The sequence below is a fragment of the Cladophialophora yegresii genome, assembly GCF_000585515.1.
Source record: "Cladophialophora yegresii CBS 114405 chromosome Unknown aczIN-supercont1.1, whole genome shotgun sequence".
In the NCBI taxonomy this organism is placed as follows: Eukaryota; Fungi; Ascomycota; class Eurotiomycetes; order Chaetothyriales; family Herpotrichiellaceae; genus Cladophialophora; species Cladophialophora yegresii.
In genome coordinates this window covers 5337982-5349221 of record NW_006913045.1, presented here as the reverse complement: position 1 = coordinate 5349221, position 11240 = coordinate 5337982, and the positions used below count along the sequence as shown (strand labels likewise).

The 11240-nt window shown below is 33.2% G+C and overlaps 1 protein-coding gene across 1 annotated transcript; it reads left to right on the top strand.

Moving 5' to 3' along the window:
• Positions 1-10219: 10219 nt before the first annotated feature.
• Positions 10220-11023, top strand: A1O7_01929 (uncharacterized protein; the record flags this gene model as incomplete). The annotated part of the gene is made up of 1 exon (XM_007755965.1): positions 10220-11023. One exon carries the CDS (start codon positions 10220-10222, stop codon positions 11021-11023), a length of 804 nt encoding a protein of 267 aa, XP_007754155.1.
• Positions 11024-11240: the final 217 nt, after the last annotated feature.

Genomic DNA, 11240 nt, shown 5'->3' with positions numbered 1-11240 from the left:
TAGCTAGTTAACCCGCACCAGTTGACCCGGAAATGGCTATAGACGGCAGACTAATTGACCTCGCCAGGAGATATAGTAGATTATAGACTAGTTGACCTTGTCTGTGTAGTCACTGGGTTTTCGAGGCTCGTTCACGACACTCGAGGTCGGCTAGGTGACCCCTATAGGTTTATATCCGGTAGAGGCGAAAGGGCTCTATATACGCCTGTATAAAGAACTCTTAAACTAGGGTAAGGCTTTATAGCTAGATAGGTATACCTCTCGTGTAGCGGCTAACAGTGCCTCTTAAACTATACTATATACTATATCTTAAAGGAACAGCGTAAAGGTCTTGAGTAGAATGTCTATATTATATATATTATAATTTAGCTTATTAGGTATCTATATACTATCCGTAAAAGTAAGTAAAAAAAGGAAAAGAAGCGTAGCCTTACGCTAGAGTGCTAGCTAATTAGAACGCTCGGTTACTACACTGAATAGTATCTAGAGAAGTCCTCTCTCTTAGCCCTATTACACTACTTATTTATAAAGTATTATAAAGTAAATAAGAAAAAAAGGAAAAGAAGTATAGCCTTATACTAAAGTACTAGTGTAATAGAGGTAAGAGGGGTTAGTAAGGTAGCTAATTTTTTAGATAGTATCTAGAGCTATTACTAAGCGTTCTAAATACCTAGTACTTTAGTGTAAAGCTACTCTTCTTTTCCCGTTATTCTTACTTATTATAAGGATAGTATATAGATAGAGAGATAACGGAGGAAGCGGATAAAGCGGCGAGGACACTTATAAAAACAATTAAAGAGAAGACTAAAGAGCGCTCTTAGGGAGGCTAAACTAGAAAATAAGAGACCGCGACTAAGGGCACCTATAGTCGTGCGATACATCCTACGCTAGGAGAGGAGACCTTTATAAAACTAGCGAGAATACTTAAGGTATAGTCCTCCTTAGTAATACAGCTTAGGATAGGGAAGATCGGATCTAGGGCGTTCGTTTCTTAAAAAAAGGGCCCGAAGTTTAACGGCCTAAACTATAATAACTATACTACTAAGGAGGAAATAATAATAAAGCACGTATTATTAAGATGCGATAAGTAGTAAGAGTAACGCGTAAAGTGCCTTTAAAGAGTAGGTATAAAGAATAAACCTATATAAATAAGTAGAGTATAGCGATTTAATAACCGTTAATAATTAAGCTGTTCCTTAACTATACGTCCTAACTAGATAGACTCGAAGTATAAGAGAAGAGGAAGAGTCTCTTATACGAGGAGGCGGCGAGAGATAAGGGTTTAACCCCTTAGCCTTAGTAGCGAGTGCTAATATATTTATACGGCGGCGTGCTTAGCTATTTATAATAATTATCCCTCCCTCCCCTAAGCTTCTCGTTCTCGAGAAGCGTTACTACGTATAGTATATATACTGTAAGCGAGTCGCTTACTACCCTCCGTAGGTTCGTATACGACTACTGTAAGTATACTAATATATTTACTTCTCTCTTAACTAATTAGTACTATATCCCCTTTAAGTATATAGAATTATAATACCGGGCGACTTATATATATCTCCTATACGACCCGGCTAATGTTATTCTAGTATCTAAACTAGTGCGACTTATATATATAACTATTTTTTATCTCGTCGTCGCGATAGTATCGCTAGCGTGCTCCTATATTACTGTATTATACCTCGATATATCGCTTTACGGGTAGTATATATATAGTTTAGCTATAATAATATTATCTTTATTATTTATTTTATTTTTTTCTTCTCTCTCTTTTTCTTTCTTATACTATTACTATTATTTATAACCGTAAATATATAACTCCTATAAGACTTTTATAGTTCTTATTTATTAATATTATATATAGTAAGCGTATATTATCTCGTCCTTTATATAAGTATACGAGGTTTAGTTTATAGCTACTACTAACTAGTATTATAAAACTTTAAATTTTATAAACTTTAGTTTCGCTTACCGCTCTCTTTATAATTAGTATATATAATAAGTCCATATATAGTTTATATATTAATCGCTTTAGTAGCCGATATTATATAACCTCCCTTTACTCTTATTATCTCCTTTACTCTCGGCGACGACAATAATAACCCTAACCGCGGCTAGAAGAGATAAGGTATATAAGGCGAATCTTATATAAATTATAGCTAACTTTCTTAGCCTCTCCTAATTTTATATAACCTTCCTCTAGCCGCCGCGGTAAGTATATAGTCCGTAGTTCTTACTATTATCGCTGCTTACGCCGCTTATATACTATAAGCGGTATAATAAGTACCTTAATTAAGTATAAGTATAAGACCGTGGCTAGGAAACTTAGTATAAACTATTTATATTACTAATAAGGTAAATATAGTAGTTTATTTAGTGTTAAGAATTGTCTCCGCGCAGCGTGTATAAGGATACGTAAGCATACAGGTAACCCTCGGGGTTCTTAATTATCGGGGGTAGAGTAGAGGTTAATATCGAATAGATCGTTAGACAGGATATAGCACTTATACTGTATCTCCTTAAGCGTAATGTTAACTAAAGTTAACTATATCTCCTATAGAAGTGTATCTAGCTATAACTATATATATAAGTAGTTTTCCTATCTAGGAAAGTCTAGGCGTTGTACTATTACCCCCGTTATATATACAATATGTAACTACTGTAATACCTTATTTCCTTTTTTAGGGTATTACGTAACTTGAGCTAGCCTTACTAACGAGGCTAACTTCCTCGCTTAACCTTCCCCTCGGCGCTAGGCCCGGTAAGCCGTATAAAGGTCGGTTCGTAATATTTAGCTATATACTTATAAGTATTTTATATATCGTATACGACCTTTTTAATATCTTATATAGGTTTCTACTTCTCTCGTCCCGCGCGCGAATCGCCTTTAAGATATAAATATTATATACGCTAATAGTAAGGTAAGAGCTTACTCTATAGCCGATATTAAGAAGAAGTTAAACTAGATTAATATTAAGATTACTCTTATCGAGACTTATATAGCTCGCTATATCCTTAGTAGTACTATTATTAAGGGTCGCGTATATATCGCCCGCGGTGCCGCTATAAGTTTATCCTTTACCTCTCTTATCTCTATTCTTAAATAAATTCTAGATATTATTTATACCCTTATTAATATAAGCTAAGAGTTAATAAGTATTATAAGGTCTTTTTATATACGCTATATTTTAACTATTTATAAAGTAACCTTACTCCGCGTTTTTAACTCGATAAGGGGTTAAATCTTAATAAGTTTAATAAGTAAATACTTAGTTCTAAGTAGTTAGTTAAGTAGCTAAGTAATATTAGCTTTAGACTATATATACTTTATATATACTAACGGCTTAGTCTTTTTCTAAGGGAGTAACTTATAATAAGTTTACTTACGACTTATAAGAGTTATAAAGCGTTAAAGTATAAGGCGACTAGTTTAGCGCGATAGTTTAATAATATCTTTACTACTTTCTTTCTTTTTACTCTATATAAACTCCTTAATTAAGTCGCTTATATACTATATATTTTCCTCCGGCTCTTAGCTATTATAAGCCTTACTAAATTCTTTTTATTAAATATAGTAATTTACCTTATTTTCTTTATAATATATATTTAAAATTCGCTTTACTTCTTATTCCTTTTAATTATTAATATTTATAAGCTTTAGCGAGACTTTCTTAACTCGCTTATAGTATATATTTAGTAAAGATATATAGAATATATAGTAAAGTCGGCTATACTTCCTTAGTAAGTTAAGTTTATATATATTCTCCTTAATATATTTTAAAATAAAGAATAGTTTAAGGTTTTAATTTATAAGCTTCTTACTTATATATAGTATACGGATATTCTTTATAAAGAGTATTACTTAGTTTTTAATATTAAAGAATACTTCTTTTTACTTTTTATTATAATATTTAGTTATCTTCTTTATTTATCGCTTCGCTATATCTTATATTTCGCTTATATATAATAAAGAGTTTATAATCCTTTCCGCTTTAACTTACGCGGATTTATTCTAAGTATTAGTATACGCGATTTTCTCGATATTAAAATATAAGTCTAGCTTAAATATTAATACTTAAGAAAATAAGGTCTTACTTATAATAGTATTAAGTACTATATTTATTATATACTTTATATTTATAAGTAGCGAGGCTTAATTTAATTATTTATAATTTATATAATACTAAAGGTATACTTTTAGCGTTTAGTTTATTCGCTCTATTTACTTATCTATTTATAAATAAAAAGCGGTCGAGAAGAGTTATCGAGTTATAAGGTACTTATATATAGTTCTAAACTATATCGATATAAAGAGAGATCCTTAATTATTTATAATTAATCTCGGTACTCCGTACTTTATTACGATCTTCTCGAGAATTATTTAGCCTAAGCTAGTAGTATTAATAGTATTTATATAAGGCGTTAAAACTACTATTTTTAAATACTTATTTATAATAATTAATATTAAATTATACGCGATCTCGTTATATAATAAAGGCGGTAAACCTATAATAAAGTTTATTAATATATCTTACTAAGGACCTTTTAGTATAAGTAAGGACTTAAGCTTTTTATATAGTTTATATCTTAATACTTTTATCCGTTAATAAATATTATATAACTTAATATATTCTAGTATATCTTATTTTATATATAGCTATTAATAATATTATATAATAACTATAACTATTTAATACTCACTAGAATATCCGCCTTACTAAGGGTTATTATAATTAACTTATAAGATTTCTCTTCTTATAGTAAGATTATACGGAATATATATATAACGCTCGCGACGTATTAAGCCGTCCTTGTTAATACTCTAAGTATCGGCGAACTTACTATTAACGATATAGTTCTTAAGAGCTTATTTTTAAGCTACTCCTTAATACTACTCGTTTAGTAATTAAAGTCCTTATAGCCGAGCTACGAGCGACTCTTTATAATCTTATAAAGTAGCCCGCTCTAATTTACTTAAATTAGATCTCTCTTTTACTTTAGTAGTATATAGCGTTATAATATTATATATACTATATTAAGAATCTTTAGCCCTTTAAGCCTTAGCTTAAGTTAAAATATTAATGATTATATTATTACTATATTATATATAATACTTATATATATCTTCCTTTAAAGATATATATACTTATAATAACTCCTTAAGGGTATTCTCTAGAGGTAGCTCGTCCTTTTCTATATAGTTTAGATAGCGGGAAAGCCTATTTACTAAGTTATTCTTTTTCCGTCTCTATATTACCTAGAAGTCGTATATAGCTAGTAGCTTTACTTAGTGTATTTATCGATAATTTAGCACCTTATTTATTATAAAGCTTTATGATACTATATAATTAGTAAGGATTATTATAGTTTTTATAAGCGATTTAAGGTAATACCTTTACTCCTTAAATACCTTTATAATTAATAATATTTCGCTATCTTTAATAGTATAGTTCCTCTTAATAAGACTTATCTTATAAAAGCGAAAGGCTAAAGGTCTTTATACTATATATCCTCTTTATAATTTATATACTTAGGTTAATACCCTCTTAGTAGCTCCGCTAAATATATTAGCCTTAACTTATAATTACTTATCCGGATTAAAGTATATAAGTATTAGCCCTCGCGAGAAGTAGTCTTTAAGCTAGCGAAATATAGTATTAGCTTTCGCGGTTTACGTAAATAGCTTAGTTTTCTTCTCGGCCTTTATTTCTTTAAGTAAGTTTATAATAAGCGTAATAATTACTAAGTATTATTAAATAAAGCCTTTATAAAAGTTCGTAAACCTTAAGAATACTTAAATCTCTCTAAAGGATTTCGGGACTAGCTATTCTTAAATAGTAAATACCTTATTAGGATTTATCAATATACTTATAGTTTTTACGCGGAACCTAAGGAAGTCGACTTTATTTATAAAGAACTTATATTTTAAGAGCTTTATATATAATTTATATTCTTTTAGCCTTTTTAGTATAAGATTTATATATATTTCGTATATATCCTTATTTAAACTAAATATTAAGATATTATTTATAAAGGCGATATAGATTTTATTTAGAAGTCCTCTTAAGGCCTTATTAATATAAGCTTAAAATAAAGCTAGAGTATTAATAAGCTTAAATAGTATTACTAAATATTTAAAGTAACCGTATTATATATAGAATATAGTCTTTTAGCGGTCTTTATTAGCGATATCAATATAATAGTAAGTATCCCGTAAGTTTAGCTTTATATATACCTTAATATTAACTAGTCAGTTTAGGATTTCTAGAATTAAGGGTAAAGGGTACTGGTTCTTTTTAGTTACCCTATTTAATTTACGATAGTCGATATAAAGTTATAAACTACTATTCGCCTTTAGTACGAAGAGAATCGGAGCTTTTACTAAGGACTCGCTTAACTAGATTTATCCTTTAGCTATTACTAACTTAATATATTCGCGTAGAACTTATAGCTTCTTCGTACTTACTAAGTAAATTGGTTTATATAGTACGGTCTTACCTTCTTTTAACGGGATAAAGTATCGTGTTTTAGTCTTTATTTTAAATAAATCCTTACTTATATCTTTAAAGGCTAATATAAACTTTTAAAATTATAACGAAAGCTCGAGGTCTTATATAAGGCCTGTAAGCGTTATAGCTAAGTCTCCTATAAATAAAACTATTTCTATATCCTCTCGCTTTAAAACTACGGGTTAAATTTATAGTATACTAATTATTCCGTCCTTCGCCTTCTTTATTATCCGTTTAAAGCTTACTATAAATACTTATAGCTTTTTTACTTCTTATAAGTACTATATAAGCGTTAATTAATTAATGTCTAGATTAACCTTCCTTAGCTAGTTAATCCCTAGAATAAGATTATAATTAATTACTTTAACGGTTAAGTAGTAATACTTTATCTCTTTCGTTATCTTAAGTATATTCGTTATAATAGTATTAGTATAATATATTTTATAAACTTTTAGCGATTAGCCGCTTATAGTATATATACGAACTATAGCTTACTTATTTAGTAATATTAACTTAGCGACTAATAAATATAAAATAAAATTTATTTAGGTATCGTTATCGAGTAGTATATAAACCTTATATATCTTGGTTAATAAGTTTATTTTTATTTGTATTATTAGCGCTTAGTCGCTTAACTATTTTAAGTTTTAAGATTTAGCGACTTATTATATATTTAAACTTAGCGTTATAATAACGCTTAATAAGCTAAGTTCTATTTTTTTATCTTCGCCCTTTTACTTTTCTCTTAAGCTCTTATTATATTTTAGTTATAAGTTAGACGCGATACTCTTTTTAAAGTATAAGTACTTAGCCTCTTTATAGCCCTTCTTATTATAATTAAAATACTCTCTTTAAAAGATACTATACTTAAGTAATAATATCCGGTATTATAACTTCTTTACGGATATTAAAGAGCCTCTCTCGCTTAATATTTATAAGCTATTATTAAGAATTGCCTCCGCGCAGCGTGTATAAGGACACGTGAGCACACAGGTAACCCTAGGGGTTCTTGATTATCGGGGGTAGAGTAAAGGTCAATGCCGAACAGATCGTCAGACGGGACACAGCACTTGTACTGTATCTCCTTAAGCGCAATATTAACTGAAGTTGACTACACCTCCTATAGAAGTGTATCTAGCTGTAACTATATACACAGGTAGTTTTCCTATCTAGGAAAGTCTGGGCGTTGCACTATTGCCCCTGTTGTATATACAACGTGCAACTACTGCAACACCTTATTTCCTATTTAGGGTGTCACGTGACCCGAGCCAGCCTTGCCAACGAGGCTGACTTCCTCGCTTGACCTCCCCTCCTGCGCCAGGCCCGGCAGGTCGTGTAGAGGTCGATTCGTAACAGCTATATACTCCTCGACGGCTAAATTTTTTTAATAGATTTTAAGGTATTTCTCGGGGAGTTACTAATAAGCGAGCGGGCCGACTATAGTCCGCTATACGGCTCTTAAAGATAATTATCTCTAGGCGTTAAGCTAAGGTTAATACTTACGCCTTAAAGGTAATTGTCTTAAGGTCTCGCTAAACTATATCTTATAAGTTAAGCGTTAGTATATAGAATAAAGCTTAGCCCTTTTACTTCTTTTTTATTAAGGGACTAACTTTCTCCTTTAGTAGCTTTATTTAATATATTAAGTTCCGGATAAATTATAATATACTTTACTTAAGGGATCTTAACTTCTTAAGTACTTCTCTCTTATAGATATTAAGGTCTTTAATAATATCTTTATACTAAATAATAAACTTATTTTAAGTTACGAGAACCGGTTTATTCTCCTTCTAAACCCGCCGCTATTTATTTAAGGCGAGGTTCTTAAAATAATTTACTATAGTATATATACGGCCCGGCTAGTATAGTACTATATTATATAGAAGCGACTTGAAGATAATTTAGTATATATTATTAAATATATATAGCTACTATATTAACTTAGCTTTAAAATTCTTTAGCTTAATAGTTTATAATACTTTCTAAACTTTATCTCGGTCTTTCTTAGCCGTGTTACTATATTACCGCTTACGGGTTAATAGCGTTATATCTTTAACCTTAATATATATAATAACTATCTCGCTTATAATCTTCGCTTCTATCGCCTAAATCTCGCTTTCTAACTACTATTTATAAAGCTTCTTCGCTAAGTAAGTATATCGCTTAACTAGTTCTTATATTTCCGTCTCTAAAGGAGAGAGACTATATATATTATATACGGGAGTTATACAGTCTAGCTATATACCGTAGTTATTATTATTATTATTATTCTCTTCTTACTTAGGATCCCCTTACTCTTTAGGGTCGATAATAAAGGGCTCTAGTAAAGGTTCGATAGTTAAGCGACTTAAGGGTCCTATTTCGATAAGAGTAACTCCTCGAGAAGGGTTCGTTCTCTTTAGCGGTATCGCGCTTATAATTCGTGTAGTAAACGCTTACCTTAGCCGATTTAAGAGGTATACTTCGAGAATATTAAGAATAGACCTATATAAATAGGTAGAGTATAGTAATTAAGATAATTATCGATAATTAGGCTATTCCTTAACTATACGTCCTAACTAGATCGACTCGAAGTATAAGAGAAGAGGAAGAGTCTCTTATATAAGGAGGCGGCGAGAGATAAGGGTCTAACCCCTTAGCCTTAGTAGCGGGTGCTAACGTATTTATACGGCGGCGTGCTTAGCTATTCGTGATAAATACTATAACCGTAAAGGTTATTTATCCTTTAAGCCTTAATTATTACTATAACCTTTACTACTTTACTTAAGGTTTTATATTAACCCCCTTAGCTAGCAGCCTTATTATATTTACTTTACTATCGTATATAGAATATTCTAACTAATTAAAGCGCCTATAGCTTCTTTAGATAATATCTAGCGAAGTTAACTAATTAGAGGCGGCGCTAAATCTTTAGCGCTAACCTTAAATTTTCCCCTCGCTTATTACTTATCTTAAGCACTTAACTATCTTATTTAAAAGGCCTTTTAAAACCTTATCCTTTCTTACTATTTATATACTAGCGTTCCTCTTTATTATTAAATTAAGCGATACTTAATCCCTCCTCTTTAACTTTTTATTAGCGAAGGTTCGAGCTAATAAGATTACCGGGTTCGGAAGTATCGTAAGCCGATCTAAATAGACTCCTCCTCGGGGTTCTTAAGTATTAGGGGTAGAGTAAAGGTTAATATCGAATAGATCTTTAGACGGGATATAGCACTTATACTATATCTCCTTAAGCGTAATGTTAACTAAAGTTAACTACGGTGTTCTATATAGATAGGCGTTAGCCCGCGTATATACACTTAAAGGCCTCTCCGTATACTTAGTCGTGCTTAGTATACTTAGTACTAATCACCGCTGCGTATCGCGGAGCATACTAAGCGCGTCACGTGACTATAAGGCTGGGGTCCCTGACCTGACCCTCTGCGGTCTAGCTCCCTCGCTATAGCTTCCCTATGTATCTTAGTCGTGGTCGTATAAAGGTCGGTTCGTAACACCCTAGTCGTATAAAGTTTAGTTCGTAATAAGATGCGTATATATACCTAAAGGTCAGTTCGTAGCATTATATGACTAACTAGGTATAGATAAATACGGTACTCGGGATAGATGAGCATGCCGAAATCGGAGATTAATGGAGAAGATAAAAGTATTGCGCGAGATCTTGTACCGTGTTGGATATCAGCTCATCTCAAGTCGAGACACTCTCTGGAAATATGGCTTTGCTAGAAGCATTGGGAAAAGGTATTCGCGTGTTCGATCTCGCAGTCCCTATGCAAGCCGGCATGCCAGCAGCTCCAGCGAATGTCCCCTTTTCGATGGCCCTGTCGCGCCGCCATGGCGATTCAGATGGAACAGGTCAAGGGGGCACTGCTTCCAACGCGGTGATCATTACGGGTGACCACGTCGGAACTCATATCGATGCCCTTTCCCATGTCGCCAGCAAAGGAGTTCTTTGTGGAGGAGTGGCGGTCTCCGATGCAATGCGAGGTGGGAAATATGTCAAGCTCGGCGCGGACACAATAAAACCGATGGTCTGCAGAGGCGTATTCCTGGATATACCCGCACTGAAAGGAAAGACGCGGCTCGATCCTGGCTACGGAGTCACCGACAGGGATCTTCAAGAAGCATTGGGAGACACACCCCTCAATGAAGGAGACGTTGTTTTGATACGGACAGGATGGATTCAACTATACTCTGACCCAGTGGCGTTTCTCGGTCACAATACAGGCACACCCGGCCCAGATGCGAGCGGTGGAAGATGGCTGGCATCTCACAAAGTACGGGCGGCTGGTAGTGACACGATCTCATTTGAGCAGGTTGAACTTGGGCCCAGGTTCAGACAGAGACCCTGCCATGGCATCCTTCTGTGGGAAAACGGCATCCATATCGTTGAAGTCTTGGACTTGGAAGAGTTGGCTCGCGAGCAGGTGAAGGATTTCTTGTTCATCTTGTCACCGCTGAAGCTGGTTGGCGCCACGGGATCACCGGTGCGTCCGCTTGCAGTGGTTGCAGCATAAGGTCTGCCTGATGGTTGATCTATGGCATTTGCATAGGCGGAAGAACCGGATACCAGCCTTCCTTTCATCAATGAATGACAAGGCAGCAGAGCACTGCCTCTCTTTTCGCACCGCCACCAAGAGATCCAGTAGCAAGAAGTGAAGTTGATGCATGACTGCTCTGAGTCAGTGTGTCCGCATCACTCGGCACAACAAGATCTAGATGGCGCTGCCGGAA